General features: G+C 46.1%; 1 protein-coding gene across 4 annotated transcripts in view; it reads left to right on the top strand.

Annotated features, from left to right (window-relative positions):
• FRMD4B (FERM domain containing 4B) overlaps nt 1-21,271 on the top strand; it is a 144,364-nt gene extending 123,093 nt beyond the window's left edge. For all 4 annotated transcript variants that reach the window (XM_074602806.1, XM_074602807.1, XM_074602804.1 and 1 more), the window contains 12 exons: nt 5,225-5,301; nt 6,388-6,526; nt 7,045-7,186; nt 8,014-8,147; nt 8,243-8,362; nt 9,630-9,858; nt 13,072-13,128; nt 14,458-14,605; nt 15,844-15,969; nt 16,735-17,540; nt 18,118-18,250; nt 19,669-21,271. In XM_074602806.1, the coding sequence (XP_074458907.1) occupies nt 5,225-5,301; nt 6,388-6,526; nt 7,045-7,186; nt 8,014-8,147; nt 8,243-8,362; nt 9,630-9,858; nt 13,072-13,128; nt 14,458-14,605; nt 15,844-15,969; nt 16,735-17,540; nt 18,118-18,250; nt 19,669-19,789 (2,232 nt within the window). In that variant the 3' untranslated portion in view covers nt 19,790-21,271. The remainder of the gene's footprint in view (nt 1-5,224; nt 5,302-6,387; nt 6,527-7,044; nt 7,187-8,013; nt 8,148-8,242; nt 8,363-9,629; nt 9,859-13,071; nt 13,129-14,457; nt 14,606-15,843; nt 15,970-16,734; nt 17,541-18,117; nt 18,251-19,668) is intronic.
• Nucleotides 21,272-21,494: the final 223 nt, after the last annotated feature.

Genomic DNA, 21,494 nt, shown 5'->3' with positions numbered 1-21,494 from the left:
TATTATTTTAACTCAATATATACCAAGAGCTGATGCTGAAAGTTTTTTTTCTTTTCCCTTGCAGAACATTTACATAATGTAAATTTGCTGTCCTGCTTTGCTGAATGGTTCGAAACACAACAGCATTTGTATAGGCTTCTCAGCAGGCGGATCTAATTAGGCAGAGATTTCTTTTATGGTGTTTGTTTCTCACCAAGTAGAAGCCATTGATTTAGACATAAGACACTAAGCTCGCATAATTATTTAAAATAAGCACATAGCTGTTATGAGAGTGCTCTGAAATTCAGTTCTTTCCAGATGTGCGGAAAGTTGCTTGAGTGTCACCTGCCCCAAAACATGCGTTTTGGGACAGTTTGATGCTGAGACATCTCTGATTCTTGTTAATGCCAATGCTAGTGAGAACTGAGTAAAGGTGGACTGCAATGCATTAGGAAAAAAAAAATGTGATTGAAGATGTTTTTAGAGGAATGGCTTAATATGTAAGAGATGAAGGATGCCTCCAGGTGAGCTCTGCCAATTTCTGCTGGCGCAGGTGGGAGCTGTCTGCTGCCTCCTCTCAGAAGCTGCTGCAGGTGGGGCGGTTTGGCTCTCCTGCCATCTCCCCCAGTGCCTCCCTCCATGGCCGGGCACAGCAACCTACAACAAAAAGATTTCAGTTGAAGGTAGCATGCCAGACAGCAAACTGGAGCGGAGGGGCTGCAACGCAGCCCTTCTTCCAGCATTGCCGGCAGGGCGGTAATTTCCTTCATCGGGGTGGGGTACATTCCTGTGAGCAGAAACCTTTTATGTTTCCTTCGTCTGAATTGCCAGATTTGTCTGGAGATTGCTGTTCCCAGCCAGTTCCTGGGGTGCTGGTTGCCGAACCCCCTTACAGGCACCACACGTACCAAGAGGTGCTTTGAAAGTGCTTCCCAAGGGAAGGGCAAATGCTGCAGCATGGTTCTTGCTTCCATGCTGACCTTACCTCTGGGTGGAAAAATCAAAGATCTGTGTAATTTAGCTCTTGGTGGGAATTTGCCATCAACCTTGGAAACATCCTGGGAGCAACCTGGGCATGCGGTGTGCCTGGGGCTGGTGCAGCAGTGGTTGGACACACAACCCAGATTTTTGCCCTGTTGCAAAGAAAAAATAATTCTTTTTTTAAACAAAATGCATCAGGCTTATAGGAATATTAAGGCAAGGGCCCCTGAGAAGCTCTCTTGCATGTTTCTCAGGCAGGGGCTCTGCCAGCTCCTGCCTGCGATCTTGATGGGGCCGTTTTTCGAGCTGGCAAGTTCCTGCTGTCGGGCCCAGACAAACTTGCATTTTATTCAAAACTTGAATGCAAGATTGGCCAGGTAAAAAAACAAAACCAGCTGCTTCATTTATTAAGTTGTCTCACAACTGAAGCAGCCTGTGTCTGCTTTGTGCCTCATTAGACGACAATTACAGCTCTCTTTGTATGGGAAAACAGGGTTGGGAGGGCGATACCTTGCTGTGTTTCTGCAGTATCTGAAAGAGAATCGCAGAAGAAAGGCAGGAAGCTTAAACGCATGGGCTTGCAAAAGCAGCATCCGGGTGGCAGAAGTCAGGCTGGTGCAGAGAGGTGCCTGATTAATGAAGTGTGACTGGGGAGATTTGCACCTCCATCTTCTCCAAAAAGACACAGAAAACAAACCTGGACCAAATTCTGCTTGTGGAGTCGGTCAAGTGGCCCCTGCTGTGCCTACTGGGAGTTTTCAGGAGCCTTTAAGGATCTGGCAATCTAAATAGATGGGAAGGCTATTAAGAAAACATTCATTAGCTCAGGTGGACCCAATCATCTGGTTAAAGGAAACATACATTACAAAATGTCCACAAAAAAAAAACATTTTAATTATTCCTAATTGTTCTTCCAGCCCTCAAAAACCAGTTCCAGATTTCCTGGAATTTCCTGGTTATTTTTTTCTTTTTTTACAGCTCTTTTGTCTTTTAATATGCATGTAGTTTAGGTAAGATTGAAATTAGGAATGATTTAGAAACATGTCTGTACAGAGTTAGGGTGTACTTGAAGGGGGCAGGAAAACTCTAGTGCAGTGACAGTTTCCTGCATATAGCTTTTTGTCCATAATTCAGGAAAAAATTATTTGAAGGAGTTTATAGAATTTCATTTGGTTTACTCTGGCTTATTCTTGAGTATTTTTTTTTTTGCCCTTGTTTGTATTGAGGCCTTTTTTTCCTCTTGTCTTCATTAATCCAGAGAAGTTAGGCAGAAACTCACTGATACATTCATTCGTGATTATTTTTAAGTGCACCTATATAAATATTATTAGTTCGCAACTTATTCTGACACCACTCATATAATCACTGTGAGGTTTTTTTAAGGACCTGACTGCAGGAGTTTGTCAGAGGAGCTGATTGCTAAGAGCTTATTTTGCTCTTAAGTGAGATAGCTTAAGGATAGGGCACTTCTCAGTCCATAAGAGCAAAAATGTGTCCTGTGCGCAGCATTTCAAGTGCGGCTGCCCCGTCTCTGTCCCCATCTCTGATCTCCTCTGCAGTGGAGCAGCAGAGGGGGGAGCCGGAGTTGTCCCAGTGCTGTGTGTCTTTGGGCAAGGTGGCAAATGTCTTTGTGCTGAATGTACCCAGCTGCAAATGCCTCGGGCGCCTGTCAGCTCCTTCTTGGGCTGGGATGGGTGGGGAGGAAATGGGGCAAAACTCTACCCACATCCTGAGGCGATTCCATGCAGGTTTCTTTACAAATGCAAAGGCTTTTTTTCTTTTCTCCCATTCTTGGCATCACAGATGATGGGATGGTCTGTGATCAGGGATGGGGGCTGGCGCTGGTTTCGCACAAGCAGCTCCCCATGGAAAGGTCCACCCAGACCCTTGGAGTGCTGGTGTGTCACCCTGCCCGGGCAGGAGGCTCCTCGAGGTGGTGGGACAGCTGTGTTTTGTCCCCTCGCCGAATGCCCCTAGGCCAGGTGACCCCTTCTCCTGCAGTCTTGGGGAATGCCGAGCACGTCCGGAGGGGGAAAAACCCAGAGGAAGTGAGGGAGTCATCACCCGCAACCGATAAAGAGGCAGCGAGGCAGTTTTTTTTTCCACAGGTCGTGTTTGAAGCACGCCCATCGTGTTTTACGAGCGTGGGAGCCGGGCAGCCGGCGATGCGGCACGATGCTTCTGGTCCAACCTGTTACCTCTCGGGCGTGAGTCCATGGCGGCAGGGCCGGGGCTTGGCCACCTTAGCCCCCTGGCCAGGCTTCCTCCCACCTCAGCCCCCCGCTGGGCCTCGGGGGGCTCTGAAGGGTGCGACCCCTCTGTAGAAACCCTCTCTTCTTCCCTCCTGGGCTCAGTTTTCCCTTTATCAGAGGGAAAAGGGTGGGTCGGGGAGGCGTCGCTGCCGGGAGAGGTGGGTGATGTCAGGCGTGTGTCAGCAGTGGGAGGCGAAGCCGGCAGGAGCGGAGCGGGGAGGGATGGCAGGACGACGGCAGCCTCTCGCTCTGCTCTTCTCATGTCGCCCTTAACGCCGTCCAGAGGGGCCAGGGAGCAGGGGCCGGTGCTGCGGGGAGGTGAGTGCAGGGACATGGGGGCTGCGTGGGGACACGGGGGTGGCTGGGGCATCGGGGCCGAGGTGGGGATCCCTGCGTGCCTGAGCACCCACGGGTGCTATTGCTCAACGCCCTGACATGCTGCCTGAGCTCTGTTCTCTTGGGGTTTTTCTAGAAGTATTTATTTAAAAGTTCAATGCCAAGTTATGGAGAGGGCAGTTCTGAAAGTAGTGGGACTGGTCAGGGTGCTTTTAATACAAAGATAAACTTACATAAGCAGCAGAGTAAAACTTCCACAATCTTTAAGAAAGTAACTTATTAGTTCAAGTAAATGACATTTCCCCTTGCTGCATTTTTCATATAGGAGGATCTAATAATAAATTGTAGTACGAGGAAGGCAAGCTTTAACTAAACAGAATGAAAAGTTGCTGAAAGAGCTGGAGTTTTCCCCACAAACACATGCACCGGGTTGTTTCATTTACAATCTGTGTTAAGAATGTTTCAAGTGCAGCATGGTGTAATACATAATTGTTTTACAAAACTTGAAGTTCCTCCATCATCGAAGTGCGGTGTGTGGGGCTTTGGCAGAGGTCAGGGGGAATGTCCTGGGGACTTCTGGTGTGTTGTGGCTGCTCCCGTGGAGGCTTCGGAACAACTGTGGGGAGGGAGGGGGTTGCTGTGGTGGCCCGGGTGCCTTGGCTGGATCGTGGGTTTTGCAAGCTGATTTCTCCCACTTGATGGTGGTCCTGCCTGCCCAGCCGGGGTGGAAGAACCTCAGGTACCTTCGCCTGGGCTCCGGCTCCAGGAAGGAAGTACAGCCTATGCTGATGCTCTGGTGCACCCCGTCATCTTCAGGTGACACGTCCCTGGGGCAGCCGTACAGGTCTTTGTATGGGCCTAGGCACTGCTGGAGAGGGGACAGGAGGTGGCACCGCAGGATGCTGCACCCGGGGGATGGGGAACAGCTTGGCCAAAGCTGGGCTGAGGAGATGCAACCCCAGATGGATCATCCCTGGAGGGTGGCTAATGCTGGCACAAAGGGAGAGCGGATTCGTATGAAATTCTGATCCCACGGGTGCAGCTGCCAAGCCCTGCTAGACTTTGATCTCTTCTCCCAGCTGGCACTTTGCAGGAAATCTGTGGTTTCCTTACAGCAGTGTGCATTGTGGGGTGGCTTCCTCCTGTAGCTGCTCTTTCTCTGTACGTGTTGTACCCTTGCTCCAAAATGCCATGTTGAATCTTTCACCCACTGTCTTCAGAAGAAGAAAGGTCTTGGTTTTCCCCCAGCTGCTGCCGTTCCCTGGGGATGTTCTGACTGAGGGAACAGACCACAGGTGTCTATGCAATTACTTTGTGTAGAGATTTTTGCATTTAATCAGAGAGAAAAGAACTTTAGCTGCCCTCCCAAAATCTCTCTGAACTTCTAGTAGTGAAATTAAATGTGCTATTGATGGAAACAGATGTTGTCACAGGCAAAATCCTCAGCTTGCACTGCATTGTCCCTAAGAGTGTGAAATTACTTCAGGGGCATCCTTTACATCTATATTTATGTGCTTATTTTAATTGACGTTATGAATGTTGTGATTGCTGAGCCCGTGTAATAGCTGAAGATACACAGGAATAGTAATTTGCTGAAATGACATAACACTGTGGGGAGAAGACTGGTGACTCTTGTAGTGATGGTGTTCTGCTTCTCTCTCTTCCAATTCTCCTAGCTATTTCAATGGAAACAGCTGGAAAATCTCTATTTCCGTGAAAAGAAGTTTGCTGTGGAAGTACACGATCCCCGCAGGTAAGGCTGGAGGAGGCGGTTGTAGCAGCAGGATGGATCTTTACCCAGACTGGGGATTCGTCATCTCGTGTTAGCGGATGGGGGTGGGAGGTGCCTCGGAGTTTACTCTGGGCTGTGTGACGCTGAGCCTGATCCTGCATTTGGCAGAACAGACCAGGGCTGGATCTACGCTGCGGGTAATGGACAAGTAGTGCTTTGACGTTGCAGAGGGAAGGTCACAGCCGCAGTGAGTAACCCAGAGCAACTGCTGATGTGTTACAGCTCTGGGTGTCCTTCTCTCAGATTGCCTGTGATGTCCACCGAGGGAGTTCTTGGAGCAGAGGGAGGACTATTTGTCATGGCCAAATTTGCTCACTTTAGAAAACTCTTCCCCGAGAGCCTGCTGTAACGTGCCTGTGCAGTAGGAGACCTGGGAATGCAGCCCACATGGACTGCAGGCAGGACCTGGACATGACTTTCTCGCTCACCTTCTGCCCTCCCCTGCCTTGGCAGCAATGCTCTCTCTGAACTTGAGCCTTCAGGGGCCAGAAGGAGCACCACCGGTTGGGGTGGGAGCTCACCCACAGGCTGCTTCCCTGTGCCTTCCCCTCAAGATCCCTCCCAAGAAGGAAGATTTTGCCCAGGGTGAATTTCTGACTCCACCTTCCTTTCTGCTTCTCCTGCTGCCATCCTGTCTGCCTCTGGTACAGGACCGCTGGGCCAGGAGGAGCTGCGAGATGCTCTGCTGATCCCTCATCCTGCCTGATCTCTCCTCTCAGGATCCCCTGACAGTCTGCTCACCCTTTCTAGGTTTATAGTGTGCCCCACCATAGGTCTCAGAAGCACAATTGTGCTGCTGAACTAAAAGGCACCACAGTTGCTGCTGCTCTGTGTTGCAAAGCTCAACCAGGAGGGACTTCAACTTTGTAAAATTAAGGGAAGGTTAGGAGGGAGGAAAGGCAGCAGCACAGGGTGGTGGGGAGAAGGAAATCGGAGTTTTCGTGTCTGTAAAACAAAGGCTGAGCCTCGTCTGGTTAAGAAAGAGGCATTTTGGAGTCTAAACCTCAAAGACCTGTCTTGAAACTGCATTTCTTCTCACCTCCTCAGAATTTCAGTGTCGAGAAGGACCTTTGGTCAGAGTGGACTGGTAGTGCAAACCTGGTATGCAAACACTTCCCTGATCAAGTCCATCTGGGTGATGGCAATCAGTCAACACCAGTTTTACTTGGACAGAAAGCAAAGCAAAGTAAGTTGTAAGGCATTTTATACTGTGGGCATAAGTTTCAACACCTTTCCTGTGTATCTTCTGGTGTATGTTTTTCCATGGATGAATTACTCTCCAGAGAAGAACTACAAATTGTTTTTGTCAGCTTTTTGAGCCGTCTATTAGTGACAGTATTGTAATTCGATCCATTTTAGCCTGTCTGTGATTAAGGGCTGTGGAAGTGTAATCACAGAAGAGGGAATTCCCACGTCTCAGTGTTTAATCTGCTCTTTCTTTTATCCCCTTCTCCTGTTCATTTTGAACACAGTGCAAACAGCAAAGAGATTTTTGGGTTGGGAGATGGCTCAGGCTTTTGGGACAGAGGGGGAGAGGAACACCAGCACAGCCCTGTGCACCGCGAGTTCCTGCGTGATCCTGTTGCCTTAGCCCTTAATTCTGTGGGAGATGTGTGAAACGTCATCTTCTGTGACTCTGTGCTCTGAACTTAGAGGTAACTTGATGAGGCTGGATTTTTTTTATTTTTTTTTTAACTGCTTCAGGCAAAAATTCCTTCAGCCAGAAGTTTGGATGATATCGCCATGGATCTGACAGAGATGGGAACACCAAAAGTTTCAAAGCTAGTGACTTTGGAGGCAAAGAACCAGCTTATTATGGCCAGCAACGGCAGTTTGATCTCATCAGGTAATACTTCGTGTAAATGCGAGGTGGGGAAGTACTGTGGGGCTTGTGTATGTGAAAAGGGAAAATGAGGCTGGATGACTGTACGTACAGTGACATGTCTTAGTTATGTATCTGCAACAGTAACAGCAATGGTATAACCTGCAGTTTCCCCCCCGTAACTAAGTGAGGAAATAAAACTATGCTAGATGGATAAGCACCCATATACTCTTGGTCCGTGAATAATATCAGTTGATATCAGTTTACCAGTCAGTCCTTGAATCACTGTAAGTCTCATCAAAGTCTGAGAGAAATTTGATCTAGGCTAACTTTAAGCACTTGTTCGAGGAGTTGAATTGCCCCAAACTTCCTCAAAAATGAACAAAGATGATAAATGCTTCCAAATAAAGCTCAGCTCTGGACTGGACTTTAGATCTGTCCCTTGACTGGGGAGAAGCGGGAAAGGGAGGAGGTAAAAGCCTGGCTGCCACATGCAGGTGCCTTGAGGTGAAGCCCAAGTGAGGAGCCTCACTGTCTGTCTCAAAAGCGAAGTCAAAGCCCAAACATCAAGTATATTGTGGATATCCCTAATGCAATGATTTATATTTCAGGTGGTGGGGTTTTGGGGTGTATACTTAGGACTTATCATGCCAGTATATACATTGGGGGTTTGAAAAGTGCGGATTTCCTAAAAGCCTGCTTACTGGGTGACACGAGAGCTGGATGTTGCACTTTGAATAATGCGTTGTTTTGCTGGGCTATACTGCTTTGGGGAGATCTCAGCTTACTTGACCAGAATTAAAAAGGGCTTTTATCTGCATATCCTCTGATACAGAGAGTGTTTTTTTCAGGCTCTCAGGATTCAGAGGTCAGTGAAGAACAAAAGAAGGAGAAAATTATGGAACTAAAGAAGAAAGAGAAACTCCTTCAGGAGAAACTGCTTCAGAAAGTTGAGGAGCTGAAGAAAATCTGCCTGCGAGAGGCGGTGAGAACTGCACCTTACGCGCTGGGGTTGGGGTGGGTGAGAGAGAGCCCATCTCTCCCTCCGAATCTTCACGTGGAGCCCCCTCTGTTCCCCAGGAGCTGACAGGCAAGATGCCCAAGGAGTATCCTCTGGGTGCTGGAGAGGAACCTCCCCAGGTCAGAAGACGTGTTGGCACGGCATTCAAGCTGGATGACAACCTGCTCCCGAGTGAGGAGGTGAGTACTGCAGTTTGTTTTCATGGCAGAGGTGGGGTGGCCAGACTGGTGGCCAAAGCTGCTTGTAAATAATCCAGCTCTTCCCTGATTGTTTAAGAGGAGGCAGCTGGGACAGTTGCTTGCATAGGCTGGGAAATTTAGACAGGTACTGCCCTTATTTCAGCTGTGCTGCCTTTGAAATGATCAGGAAGTTGGCCATTTCAAAAGCCCTTAAAATCCCCTGACCTGAACCCCTGATTTGGCCATGCTGCTTGAATTTTAATGGATGCTTTGCTGCTAATTAGAGCAGAGGAGGTGTGTAATGCCATTTGGCAGCTCTTGGCTATGAGCTTTTCTCGAGCATTGATTTGTGTCGGGTTGAGATTGTGTTTGCACCCAGAATGTGGCAGGGGCGTGCACTGTCCCCCTTGCAAAATCATCTGTCCGTGAGCATAGTTATGTGACAGGTGACAGCAGGAGGAGATTTATCTCTGGCTTAATGCAAGTTCCACCTAAGTTAAAGCTCTCTCTATTGCTCAAGGAGCTAACATGAACTTTGCTGGCAGGGCCTGACTCAGGAGATATGGTAATGCAGATATATGCAGTTTCTGGACACATACCATTCCCCCTCATTCCCTGTGAGATTTGTTAACAAGCTGTTTAATCCAAGTAGTAAGTAGGTGTTGGGCACTTTGCATCAGTCTTTTACCAAAAACTCACTGCCCTGGCTTAGAGGACTGGTATAATCCGTGTCTGCAGCAAACTGATTTTATGTAGACTGCTTAAAAGCTATTGAAATAAAATCTTGCTGACCACATTTAATAATATATCGCTTAGCACTGCTGCAATGCCTTTCATCTGAGCATCTCAAAGCTGTTGACAAACAATTAATTAAAGCCTCCAACTCCCTGTTACGTAGGTATGGTGGCATCAGTTTCCGTTTTTATTTTCTCCAAACTTGAGATTTTGAACAGATGTTTTCAGGCTTGGACTCAGAGCAAGAGGTTTAGCGATGTAAACCTGAATTTAGGTGTCTATCTTGCGTCACCCAGGCTCGAGAACTTTGGACCTTTCTCAAGAAATCTCATAATCTTACACTAGTCATAGAAATAAGGTCTAAGAGTTTCATATGCTGAGATTCTCTTCTGTGTAAACTTCGGTATTTCTGTGTTTTGTGCTCAAGATTTCACTTCATTACCACAAAAATGGATCTTCTATTTATTCAATGACTTTCATTGATAATTTCTACCCAGAATACAAGCAAATAACTTATCTCACAAATTTGCAGGATCCCGCTTTGCAGGACTTGGAGAGCAATTTTATCATACAGCAAAAGCTGGTGGAAGCTGCAAAGAAACTTGCCAGTGAGCCAGACCTCTGCAAAAATGTGAAGAAAAAAAGAAAGCAAGAGTATACTGATGCTGTAAAAAAGCTGCAAGAGATAGAAAATTCCATAAATGAGTACAGAATCAAGTGTGGCAAAAAACCAACCCAGAAATCAGCTCTTACTCTACCAGGTAAACAAGAGAATTCCCCATATTCTGATGAAAACAGGAAGAAAAAAGTAATTTGGCTCACTTAAAAGATTTGTTTACATCTCCTCTATGTGATTTTTATCTTCTCCAAGGCAGTTAAGTAAGAAAAAAAGAGAGAAGAGATGCAATTGCTGCATCTGATAGGATAAGTGCACTGCTTACAGGCTGAGGGCAGAATAAGCTGCAGTTTTAGGAACAAGTGGAGACTCGTTCCAGCACCAGGTAGGGACGGAAGGTGCTGTGCTTAGAAGGGCTGGCAGGAGCATCTCAGCCGAAACTGGTATGGTGTCTTAATTCTTAGTGTGTTGGGTGCAGTTGTATGTCTGAGCTGCCATGTGCAAGATCTCTCTCCCTTCCCTTCCGCAACGCTACAGTTCGAGCAAAAATAGAGCCTGTGAGTTTTTCTACAAGATCAAGGAAATAAGGATCAAAGACTCTGCTTCTTGATTAAAAATTACTGATTTCCGGGAAGGCATAAGCAAAGTTCAAGAGTTTATAAATGCGAGTAGTGTCAAATAGATTTTTGACTAAAGGTATTTGCCATTGATGAGCACAGTGAAAGCAGATACCCTTGGCCCCTCCATTCTGAAAGTGTGATTTTTCCTGAGGAGGTGAGGTGTTTTGCTGTTTCATAGGATAAAGTATGGAAACTTGCTAGTATCCCAGCCAACTGAAGGAGTTTGGGAGTAGTAAAACCTCATAGGTATTGCAGGCTTTTCTAGTTTCCACAGTGATTAACAGTTTTAGGATATGTTTTACTTCTCCCATCTGTGGAAAATATATATGGATAGTTGTTAATGTTTAATTGATTTCTTTTTTTCCCTTTGTCCCAGAGGAAATGCTGTTTTGTGGGGTTTTTCCTGGGAATTGCCGGGTGGGAAAGAGAATGCAAGGTTTTTATGCTGTTTATATTGATACCCTTTTACTGACCCTTGAGGTGAGACCTCTTGCCAACATGTGTTTTCCCCGGAGGAGACCCTTCTCCTGTGTGCTCCCAGGTTTCTGTTGGGGATCCCATTCCCATTGAGAGCTTGGTTTGGATTCTTACCCAGCACAAACCACGGCAGCACTGGGCTATCCATCATCACAAAGTGCTTATTCCGAAAGGCTGATGATCACTACTTAATGTGGCCCAGCTAGTTCCTGATTGACAGAGATGAGGAAAACATCTGTTTTTCCAGTGTCTTGCTCACCAATCCGGATACTAATTGTGGGAGGTCCTGTATTACCTGGAGCACGTGATGTGTAGTGACGACCAGGAAGCCACTGAAGACCCGTGAGGCAGCATCCGTGCACAGTCACTGCTCTTTGTTGCAGGCAGTTTCTTGCCCTGTTGTGCAAACAAGCAACTTAGGAGTTGGTCCTTATACATTTAGGCCATAATTTTGCAACAGTTGATGTATGACATCCTTGTTTGCTGTCTGGGAAGGTGGACACAGCCAGACAGGACTAGACTCTGTGTGTTGGAGGGTCTCACTGCAGGTGGGGACTGCAAGACAGCAAATAGTTAGCCAGCAATGTTAGCTGTGTTCCCTTTCCGTTCCTGGCTCTTACACTGCAGTGTGAATATGTTTACATAGAGCAGAACTGTCATCTGCCTCAATAATTGATTTTTGTGTGTAACCTTTTCACCGTCGCTCTCTGTACTTTCGGGCTCAAGGTACAAGGTTTCGGAAGGCTGAGCCATGATGAGTCATTTGCATCTGTAAATTTGGGGAATGACTTGTTGGAAATAACATGTTAAATAGTAACACTGATTTATTGAATCAAACCATAGCTGTTTTCTTCCCAAATCCCAAGGGATGGGAAGTGAAGGAAATACTGGACTGTCTCCTGCTTCTCGTGTTCCACTCTCCCTTTCCATTGCTTCCTCTGTAGCCCAGAGTTTCTTCAACTTTTGCAGGGAATTGCAGAGATGTAGGATTTAAATTCAGAGCTCCCACATACGTCAGCATTGCAGACCCCACAGGAATCCAGCTGCGTAGCTTTAGACTGGATGTTTTTTTTCTCTAGGTAGGTTTTTTTTCCTCCTTGCACTGGGCCCAGTTCCATATTTCACCACCATGTGGTCAAATTCATGGGAATAAGCTCCCCTGAAGCTTTTTCCCAGTGTCGGGTTGCAAGCAGAGCTGCAGCCCATCCTCGGTGGTCTGACAAGTCCCCTCAGGGCCGGGGCCAGCCCTCATCTTTTGCTGTTCTTGAAAAGCTGCTCTGTTTTACCGAGTTCTTGTAACCAGCCCTTTCCTCGCAGCAAAGTGTGACACCGAGGGAGCAACGTACATTGTGTATGCTCGTGATGAGCGATGGAGGAAGCAGGTGTGATACACAACGTGTCTGCTGCCATCGTCTTTTCTTGCTTCGTCTCTCTTGCATGGAGATTCATGTAGGCTTTTCACCCCATCAACACCGTGTCTTGCCAGAAACGGCCTAGGAACAGATTTTTTTTCCCTGGGTTAATTATCTCTTGTGCTGCTTTTTATCACCAGCCTAATTTCTCTGCCACTGTTCGTCTGTTCTAAACTTTAGCAAGGAACAAGTGGTAATGTGCAATATCAAGGTGAGAGGACAGCTTTACCTGCAGTAAAGCACTTTGAATAAATAACAAAACATAAAAGAAACAGAAAAAAATTGCAGTGCCCGTACAACAGTTACTGCTCTCTGCATTCTTGGAATTTGCAATAACTTGATTGAAATCAGTGGGATTATTCTGGATTGATACTAATTTAATTGAAACAGAATTTGCATGCTGATGAAACATTCAAAAGTGAATGCCAAATTTCAAAAGGCATTTCGTACCTACCTGGTGGGATTTCGTGTGTACCTAGAGGAGACTGGATGCTAGCAGCCAAGATCTACATGTCTCTGTAGGCTCCTGACTCCTATTGAAGCACCAAAACACCCTGTGAGATCTGTTGGAAGTTGGGTGGAAAACACCTTTGTAAACCTTGGCCTGATTCCTGCTGCAGTTGAAAAAAATCTCCTTTACGTAGGCAGGTTGCTGAACTGCAGTGAGCACAACTAGGTCATGGTTGTACTCCAAAGCAGGGCTGTCTTCAGGCTGTTGAGGGCTAAAGCATACAGATTGTAGTGTTACAAGTAGCAGCTGTCTCTGAAGCTGAAGAAAATAAACTGTATGTGATATTTGGAAATTAATGTTGGGTCTCCTATGCTTAAAGTACTTGTTTTCATTCACAGATGATATAATTCCATCTGAGAGCAGCTCCCTGTCCGATACAACCACCTATGATGATGGTATGTTCCTTATCTTTTTCTTCCTATGAAGTGTGCTTGTTCAGAGACATTCCTTTGACTTAATCTCCTTTAGCCACCACGTTTTGGTGGCATTCGATGACAGATTACTTTATAGTGGAGGAGAAAAGACTTAACCAGGAATGTCGGTCTTCGTAATGGGTTAATTATTGAAAGTGTCTGCTCTGTGAGCTGATCTGAGTTGTCTTTAGAGAAGGTGATTGGTTTTAACGTGCCCAGCCTGTGAGCTGAAGGTTTTGAATTTCAAACAAATATTTCATCCCTAGGACCTGGCCAGAGGCAGATGAGTGGCTGGAGGAGGTACGAGCTGGAAGGATTTGCCCAGCTCTTCTGTCCTCACAGCTACTCTAAAACTTACAAAAAAGTAGAATAGGCACAAATATTAACGATCAGTTTGTGTTTATCTGTTACCTAGTGAGCCTGCATCTTGCATGGGTATGGTGTTTGCTCAGCTTACTCATTTCACACCCACACCCACAGACACACACATTCACGCCCTGTTCCACAAGGTGGAAAGGACTTGGCTTGCCTCTCCCTTCAACTGGATAATCATCATCTGGGGACAAACATTATCTAAATTGTTACTCACTTTTCAGTTACGGCCTGATTCTGATCTTAGTTTGTCCTAGTTTTAGACTTGTACAACCCATCTTGTGCTTTAAAATGGAGTAACACCTGATTCCTGCTTGTAGAAGTAGAGCCAGCGCTTCGGCTTCTGAAAGTGTTCTCTGTGATGCTCGTCCTGCATTTATATGTATTAGTTGGAGTTTCCTCTTGACTCTGATGGGACCTGGGTTGTGCCCTAAGCAAAGTGAGAGCAAGGATCAAACCAGCGTCTTCCCAATTGCCTTCAGCCAAATTCGTCTGTCAGTTGTCTTTTGCTCATTCAGTCGCTTTTGAAGTCAGTCCTTTTTAGGTTGTGTTCCAAAACTAATTCTTAAAATGTCATTTTCAAGTGAAGACCTGGAAGGCGAGGGAGAGGAACTGGCTTTTGCAGAGGCTGAGCTTGTCTGCGCGGCTCTGGGAGGGATCGGGCTGCAAACAGGTGTTTTCCCAAGGAAGTTCCACTTTGGTCTGGCACAGTCCCAACCTGGGTGTAGTAACCATAGGAGTCGGTGCTGCTGAGATCTGTACGAGCCTCCACGATGTCCTGTCTGTGTGGAGGAGAGCTCGAGGCAGGCAGGAGAGCCCTTCTAGATTCACAGCTTGTCTCTGTAGTGCAAAGTGTTTCTGCTTTAGGGGCCACAGATTTGCATATAGGGCAAAAATATCAAGGATTTTGCTAACAAAATACACATTCCTTTCCAACAGTCAGTGAATCGCTTCCTGTGCCAGCACAGAGACCCAGCTCTGCGCAGCTTTCTCCAAGGCTTCCTCCACCAAAGTCCCTCGGGGTGGAGAGGATTCACCTTAGAAAGTCATCCATAAATGAGCAGCTCTTGGAAACCAGACACTCCAGGTAGGGCTCGTCTTGCTGCCACCGTGCTCTCCGCCTTGCTGCCGTGAGCTCCGTCTTGTCCCTGCCAAGGCTTCTGTTACTACAGGCACTCCAGCGGAGCCTGCTGCCTCCACGCTCCTCTGCCATTGCAGGATTTGGTGATGGGAGCTAAATTTCCTGTTCAGTAACAAAAGTGTAGATAAGTGTGTACAAGTAGTTGTCATGGTCTCTGAAATTGTAGGGTAGTGTAGTCTTTGTGAAGGAGGTTTGAGACGGGTGAGAAATTTAATAGCAAGGGCTGTATTTAAGGAATTGCTCATGCCCACCAGTACTGTCACCCTTTGTCTCCATTTCTGTGGTTTGTTTTTAGTATTAATTAAACAACTTGTAGTTTTCCTGATGACTGTGTTCAATGGCTTCAGATAGCACCAAACCATACCCATCCCTCCAGATGGGACTGGTATTTCAGCAGGTACCGTTGTCAAAGCATACAGAATTCGCTTAAGTCCTGATGGGCAATTCACCATGTGAGAGCAGAGTTACTGGGGTTCAACTAGCTACCACCATAGTGCCAGCTGCAGTGGCCGGCTGTGGGGTTCCTGCATGTATCTGTGGGATTTGGGCACTTTCTGAGCTAGAACAAGGGTTCCATGGGGTGCGTTGGTAGCAGCAGCTCTACTGGTGGTTGTGTGATCATGTTCTATGGGTCTGATGTGCTGCTGGTTGTTCTCTCTGTAAGGACTCCTGCTGATCTTGATATTTCTTGGACTGTATCTTGCTTGAGCAAGCTGTTGAAAGCAAGCTGGAGTATTTTTGAAGTTTTGGGCATTGTCATGTCATTGCATTTTTTTCGGCTGTCCCTCAAGATAAGCAGAAGAGTCTTCCACATGATGTTTAGAAGTTGAATTACAGCCATATGTAACCCTTTAGCTGTGATGCGCTTCACTTTAAAACCTGATTGCTTTGCTTTTCTGTTACTTGCTGTGGCTCTTCTGCTTCATAATTCTGTCCTTTGGCACCAGCTTTTCCTACCTGTGAGGGCCTGCCTTGCTGTGGTGCCCCTGTGAACCACAAAAAGGGATTGAATTTTTCTTCCCTGTATAACAAATATGTTCTTTACATGGGAAGTATATCCAGTTACACCCTTACCTGCTTTTTATGCTCTTCGTTTTATTTCTTCGAGACTTAGGGTGCACGTATTCTGTGTGCTGTGACTTGCATGTCGTTTAACCTATCTGGGGTTATCCCCTTCATTACAGGGACCCGCTTTCGACTCACAGCAGTCCTTACCGAACCCTGGACCGGCCGCCCCAGCCCCACGGAGGGAGAAGCATGCCTACCACCCCCGTGCTCACACGCAATGCCTACAGTAGCAGCCACTTACAGTAAGGAGACTTTAAATGTGATGTCCGTCCTAAACACTTGCAAGATAGAATTTATTTTATGGTTCCTTTGTAGCCTCATTTTCTAACAAAGTGAGGCTTATGAAATTGTATTGTCCATCAGCTAGTGGTCTCCCCACAAAAACTTGTGCACGAGCTGACAGATGTCTGTGGATTACGTTCCTACAAGCCTCCTGAAAAAGTGGCCAGATAGAGGCGAGAGATCGCAATTAGTGCCCTTGCTGTGGGAAGAGAGCTGCAATGTGAGCTCACCTGTGTTATTAGACAGCTGAGAAGCTGGGCTGGGGAAGGAGAGATGCTATAAATCTTAGTGTTATGAAGAGCTCATGGTTTATTTGGCTGGGGTAATGCAGCCTTGAGAGACAGAGCTACAGGAAACCCATCTTCCCATGTGCTGCTCCTAGTTCAGTTCCTTGTGTAGACTCTACCTACATAAAAACTGTGAGAGCCGCCTTGTAAATCATTCAAAAATGTGAGTGTGTGAGCTTTGCATGTATCCCTGTCACAGATTAACCTTGCTCACCACGATAGATTTTTATGTAAGAGGTCTCCTACTGTGGCAGCAAATCTAAAACACAGCCACGCTGAATTTCTTGTGATGCAGATATTCTTTGTGGAAAGCAAAGACTGTGTGTGTATTGTGCTTTGGGGAGGCAGCGTGCCTGACTTGCCCGTGCGTGCTCTCTCCAACTCTGTGTGTGTTTGCCTGTGACTGCCTTTAACCCACCGACATCTGTGTTGTTTCAGGCCAGATGTTTCCCCACACCATTGCCGGCAGCGCAGCGGAAGCCTGGAATCCCAAACCCACCTGCTGTCCGAGACTCCTGCTGAAAAGGCAGCCTTCACCCTCTCAAAGTCCCAGCGAAGCAGCAGCACAGAGATCCTCGATGACGGATCATCCTACACTAGCCAGTCAAGCGCAGAATATTACTGTGTGACACCTACTCCCAACCCGTATTATACTACTCAGACGCTCGACAACAGGACCAGGGGTCGAAGACGGTCAAAGAAACATAACATTTCTGCTGCAAATTCAGGAAGTATGCCAAATCTTGCTCAGAAGGATGTCCGCAATGGTGTCTACAACAAAAGTCAGGAGCAGCCTTCTTCTAGCTACTATATTTCTGGATACTCCCCATACACCGAATCTGATGTTTATTACAATGGAGGATATGTTTATGAGAGTGATACGGAGGGACAGTACAGTGTCAATCCTTCCTATCGCTCATCGGCACATTACGGATATGACCGTTACAGGGAATTCAGGTCTTACCATGAGGATGAAGTGGACAGAGTACCGCACAACCCATATGCAACCCTAAGGCTTCCAAGGAAGCAAGTTGCTAAAACAGAGCATATAACCAAAAACATTCACAAGGCCTTAGTAGCAGAGCATCTCCGTGGTTGGTACCAACGTGCCTCCAGTCAAAAGGAACAGGGTCATAGCCTGCAGGCGGGCTTTGAGTCTGACAGAGGATCTCAAAGGAGTTTGGGCTTTGCTGGTCTGCAGGTGCCGTGCTCTCCTAGCAGTCGAGTGTCATCTTTCTCTTCAGGTAATGTCTGATTTCTTCTATGCTTAAGTGTTTTTGTAAGTCCCTGCATCAACTTCTGCCCCCCTCCTCTGCCTCGTTGACGTCAGCAGAGTAGAAGTCAGGCTAGAGCTCTGTCCTTAAAGGTAGAAGAGGAACTGAATAGGAACTACTTGTTCCAAGCTTGGGAAGAAAGACTTGATTGTTGCCTTCTCCTGTGGGTAAAACTGCCTTTTACTCTCTGCAAGTGCAGTAGTCCAAAAAAAAGCACAGCGCCATATGGCTTTCAAACAGGCGTGTTTACCTGTGGAAAACTTCATGCCATGTAAATGCAGTTGCTGTGGTGGCTTCCAAAATACAGCGCAATGAGCATCACTGAATGGGTCAAAGTCTTCTTAAAGAGATTCCCAGGCTCCAAAATACCACCCTCCCAGTGCTTTCCTCCCTACAGGGCTTGTAAATCGTATTTTGTGTTTGCATTGTCTGCTTGAGTGTCCTGCAGAAACCCATAGAGATCCCTAATGAGAATTGTCTCATTTGTCTTAGCTGATTTATCTGGAGAAAGATCTAATTTGCTGTAATTTTTTTTGTTTAATTCCAGCATCTTCTGCAAACGCTGCAGGGAACTGGCGAAACCCACTTGCACTGGGACTTTCAGACTACGATTCGTTGTCTCATTCCTCTTATGCCAGCTGTTACGGGAATGTTTATGGCAACCTTCCTTTGCAGAGCAGGTGAGTTTAGAGCATATCCAGAGTTTTCTGCCCTTCCTCCTGCAATTCACAGGCTGTTAAAAGTTCTGAGGAAATCAACTTGATTTCAAAGGGCCAGGATGAAGAGTAATTATAAAATTGACTTTGTGAGAGCGAGTCCTCTCTGTGTGAAGCAGATGACCTGTACCACTACTAACTGTTCCACCAATATTCGAGGAAGGGGGAAGCGGTCATAGTGAAGGATGAACTCATTTGTTGCACAGCCTTTTCCTCTGGCTGGCGCTGGACCATCGAAGGTCTCGCTCTCCCTGGTGGCTGCGATGCTCGGAGCAGTGTTGAGTCCCTCTCGCCCCCTGTGACAGGAGGTCTCTCCTGCCACCCCATCAGCAGTCCAGCAGGACACAGTCCTGTTGTGCTTCTGAAGCTGTAGTGCCTGTGCCAATAAACTTCTGGAAAAACAAGGAAAGGAAATGTGTCTCTTCAGCCTCATGTCTGAGTGCTGGTGTTCAAAGCCGATACCCCATCTGCCAAGATCATCTCACTTGGATGTTCCTAGGTCCCACTAGGAACCAGGCGGGACATGCTGCTCGTGGGGGCTCTCATGAGGACTGCGGGAGCCCAGGGTCTGCTTGATCCTTCCAGAAATTCGTGCAGCTCTCTTGCTGCTTCTACTTGGTGTTTTCAGTCTCTTCCCCCCATTATCCTACATTGGCCGTTCCCAGTGAGAACGGAGACCTCCTGGCCAGGGAAAGGCCCTGGGCCCACAAATGCTGTCACATTTAAGTACACTTATGCTAAGTGTAGCCAGCTGTAGTAAGTACCCCATCTTTGTGTCTGCTGCTTCATGGGTTGCAGCTTATGCTTGCTGCCAGGCTGACTTGCATGAAATTAATGAATTTTTAATTTTGTTTGTTTTAAAATAAATGAAAGTGTAAGGAAAGATACAAAAGCTTTCAGCTACATCCTTGTTTCTAAGCCAAATGCCATGGGCTTTTTTTATTGCAGTCATTTAGAAGATCTATTTGTAACAGTGTTTAAAAATACAGGTTTTGCTAAATCCTTCCTACAGTTAGGCTTTGGAAACTCTGTTTATTTTGGCAGCTTTTTCTATATAAGGTTTATTAGCTATTAATTTTCCATATTGTGAATCACTTGTCTGATCGTTCATCTGTTTCATTTTCTATTTTAATGCGATTATGGCAAACGAGCAATCAAATACGCTCTACAGTCCTGACAATTCTGAGAAGCTGAGATCCTGTCGCACACCATTTGTCTGATTACAGCACCAAAACTGGGTTTGTGTTTGGGTGCAGATTACACTGGGGTTGAAGTCACAATAACCAGCATTACTTAAAAGCCCGCGGGGGTTGCGTGAGTTTGTGCAGTTTGGGGATTCCCCTCGGCTCTCGCTGGTCCCTGATGCCGTGTCTCTCTTACAGAGCCTATGCGGAGACGAGCCAGCTGGGTGGTGAGGATGAGAGCCGCTTGGAAGACGACTTGCACAGCAACGAGCAGAGGTTATTCTGGCATGAGGATTCAAAGCCCGGGACGCTCGTGTAGACCCGCCTTCGTACCCTTGCATGCCTTGCACAAAACGCTGTGACCCCCAGGCAGATCTCGGGGGCAACTTCCAAACCGAACAAGAAAAGGAAGCGGGCTGTTTCGCTGGGAAAGGTTAAATTCAGCATTGAGAGACTGTAGCAAAACGGTAAAGTCTTACCACGAATGGCGTTCCTTTGTGAATCCGGATAGCCTACGCGAGCAAGAGCAAGCCACAGTTTAATCCTTGACTAGATGCAGCACTTGGTTGAAGTATTTATATTTAGCAAGCACTTTTTTGGAAGATTGGAAGATGTTGAAGGCAAACCTCAGAGGAAAAAAAATAAATGTGAAAAAGAGACTCTTATGAAAAAACCAGGAATTCTAGGAGCACAATTCTGATGTCTGAAAGAAGAAGAAATGAAAATTGATACTGCCATGGCTTATGGTGACCTGGAAGGACATTCGTAAGCTTATGAAGGATAGATACTGTGTGTGTGTGAGGCAAAGGATGACTTAATCAGTATTGGAACATTACTTGAAGGAAGGCTGGATTTTATTTTTTTTTTTATTATGGAGGTTTGAGTGAGTTTATCCAATTTTTGGGGTGTCGTTAAGAGTGTTTGTTAGCACCACGAGCAAGTTCTGGAAAGAAAAGAATTTGCTGACACAGTACGTCTTGTAAAACTGTAGGCAGTTGTGGGGTTTTGGAAACAGAAGCAGTAAACTTTGAACTCTTTTCCATGATAAAATGTAATTAATAACCTCCCATTTAATGACCTTTTCCATGGTACAACTTCACTGTGCGGAGGAGTAGGCAAATTTTCTCGGTGGTTGCTCAGTGACCCCCCGTTCGTCGGGTGACGGTGACATTTTGCTCTGCCTCAGTGAATCGAGGATCCACGGTGGGGAGCTCCGGTGATCACCCAGCAAACAATTGGATTGTACCGGCCAGTATTTTAAGGTGGATGCAAACACAAACAGGCAAGCGGGTGCCTTAAAATGAGGGGCATTAGGGCTGTACCATGAGTCATCTGAACCGCCAGGTGCGTTGCAAAGTCACTAAGTGACAGAACAGCATTTTCACGGAACCATTTGTGTAGGGGAAAAAAAAAAAGTGCGACTGCAGTTTTGATCTAAGAGGGATAAACCTACCTCACGTCGTCCATCTGTAGGAACAAATTGGCATGGGTTATCTTGCGTGATTTCCGACGAGTCGTTTGCGTTCAGTAAAATCTCTTTCGTTTCTCAGCTGTACTGTGCTTCAGGATTCCGTAAATGGTGCTCTTTTTCTTTTATACAAAGGATTAGTTACACCTTGTTCATATTGTGAATAGAAAAGTTTCTGATAAACTTTTTTGACGTTTTTTACCAATATTCCAGAGCATGTAATATATACAGAAGAACACACTTGTTAAGCTGGTACTTAGTCGTTTGTATTATTAGAGTCGCGATTTGGAATTAAACAAACAAAAACAAAATAAAAAATAACTTATTTCCTTGTTTTTTGCATATTTGTATAGCCTACTAGAAATGCGAAAGCTCTTTTTGCTTATTCTTTTACTACTTCTGAATTTTTTAGACCTATTATTTTGTATAGGTCAATAAACTAAAAAGTGTGCTTACCAAAACCACTTCAGCATTCCTCCTGTTTCTACTTGAGTGCTTGGAAAAGTGCAGTGTGTGTTATTTCAGGGCTTTAAAGTAAGAGAGAGTAAATCACCGC

The sequence above is a fragment of the Larus michahellis genome, chromosome 10, assembly GCF_964199755.1.
Source record: "Larus michahellis chromosome 10, bLarMic1.1, whole genome shotgun sequence".
Classification (NCBI taxonomy): domain Eukaryota; kingdom Metazoa; phylum Chordata; class Aves; order Charadriiformes; family Laridae; genus Larus; species Larus michahellis.
The sequence above is the reverse complement of the archived record's forward strand: the minus strand, read 5'-3'. Positions and strand labels throughout refer to the sequence as shown.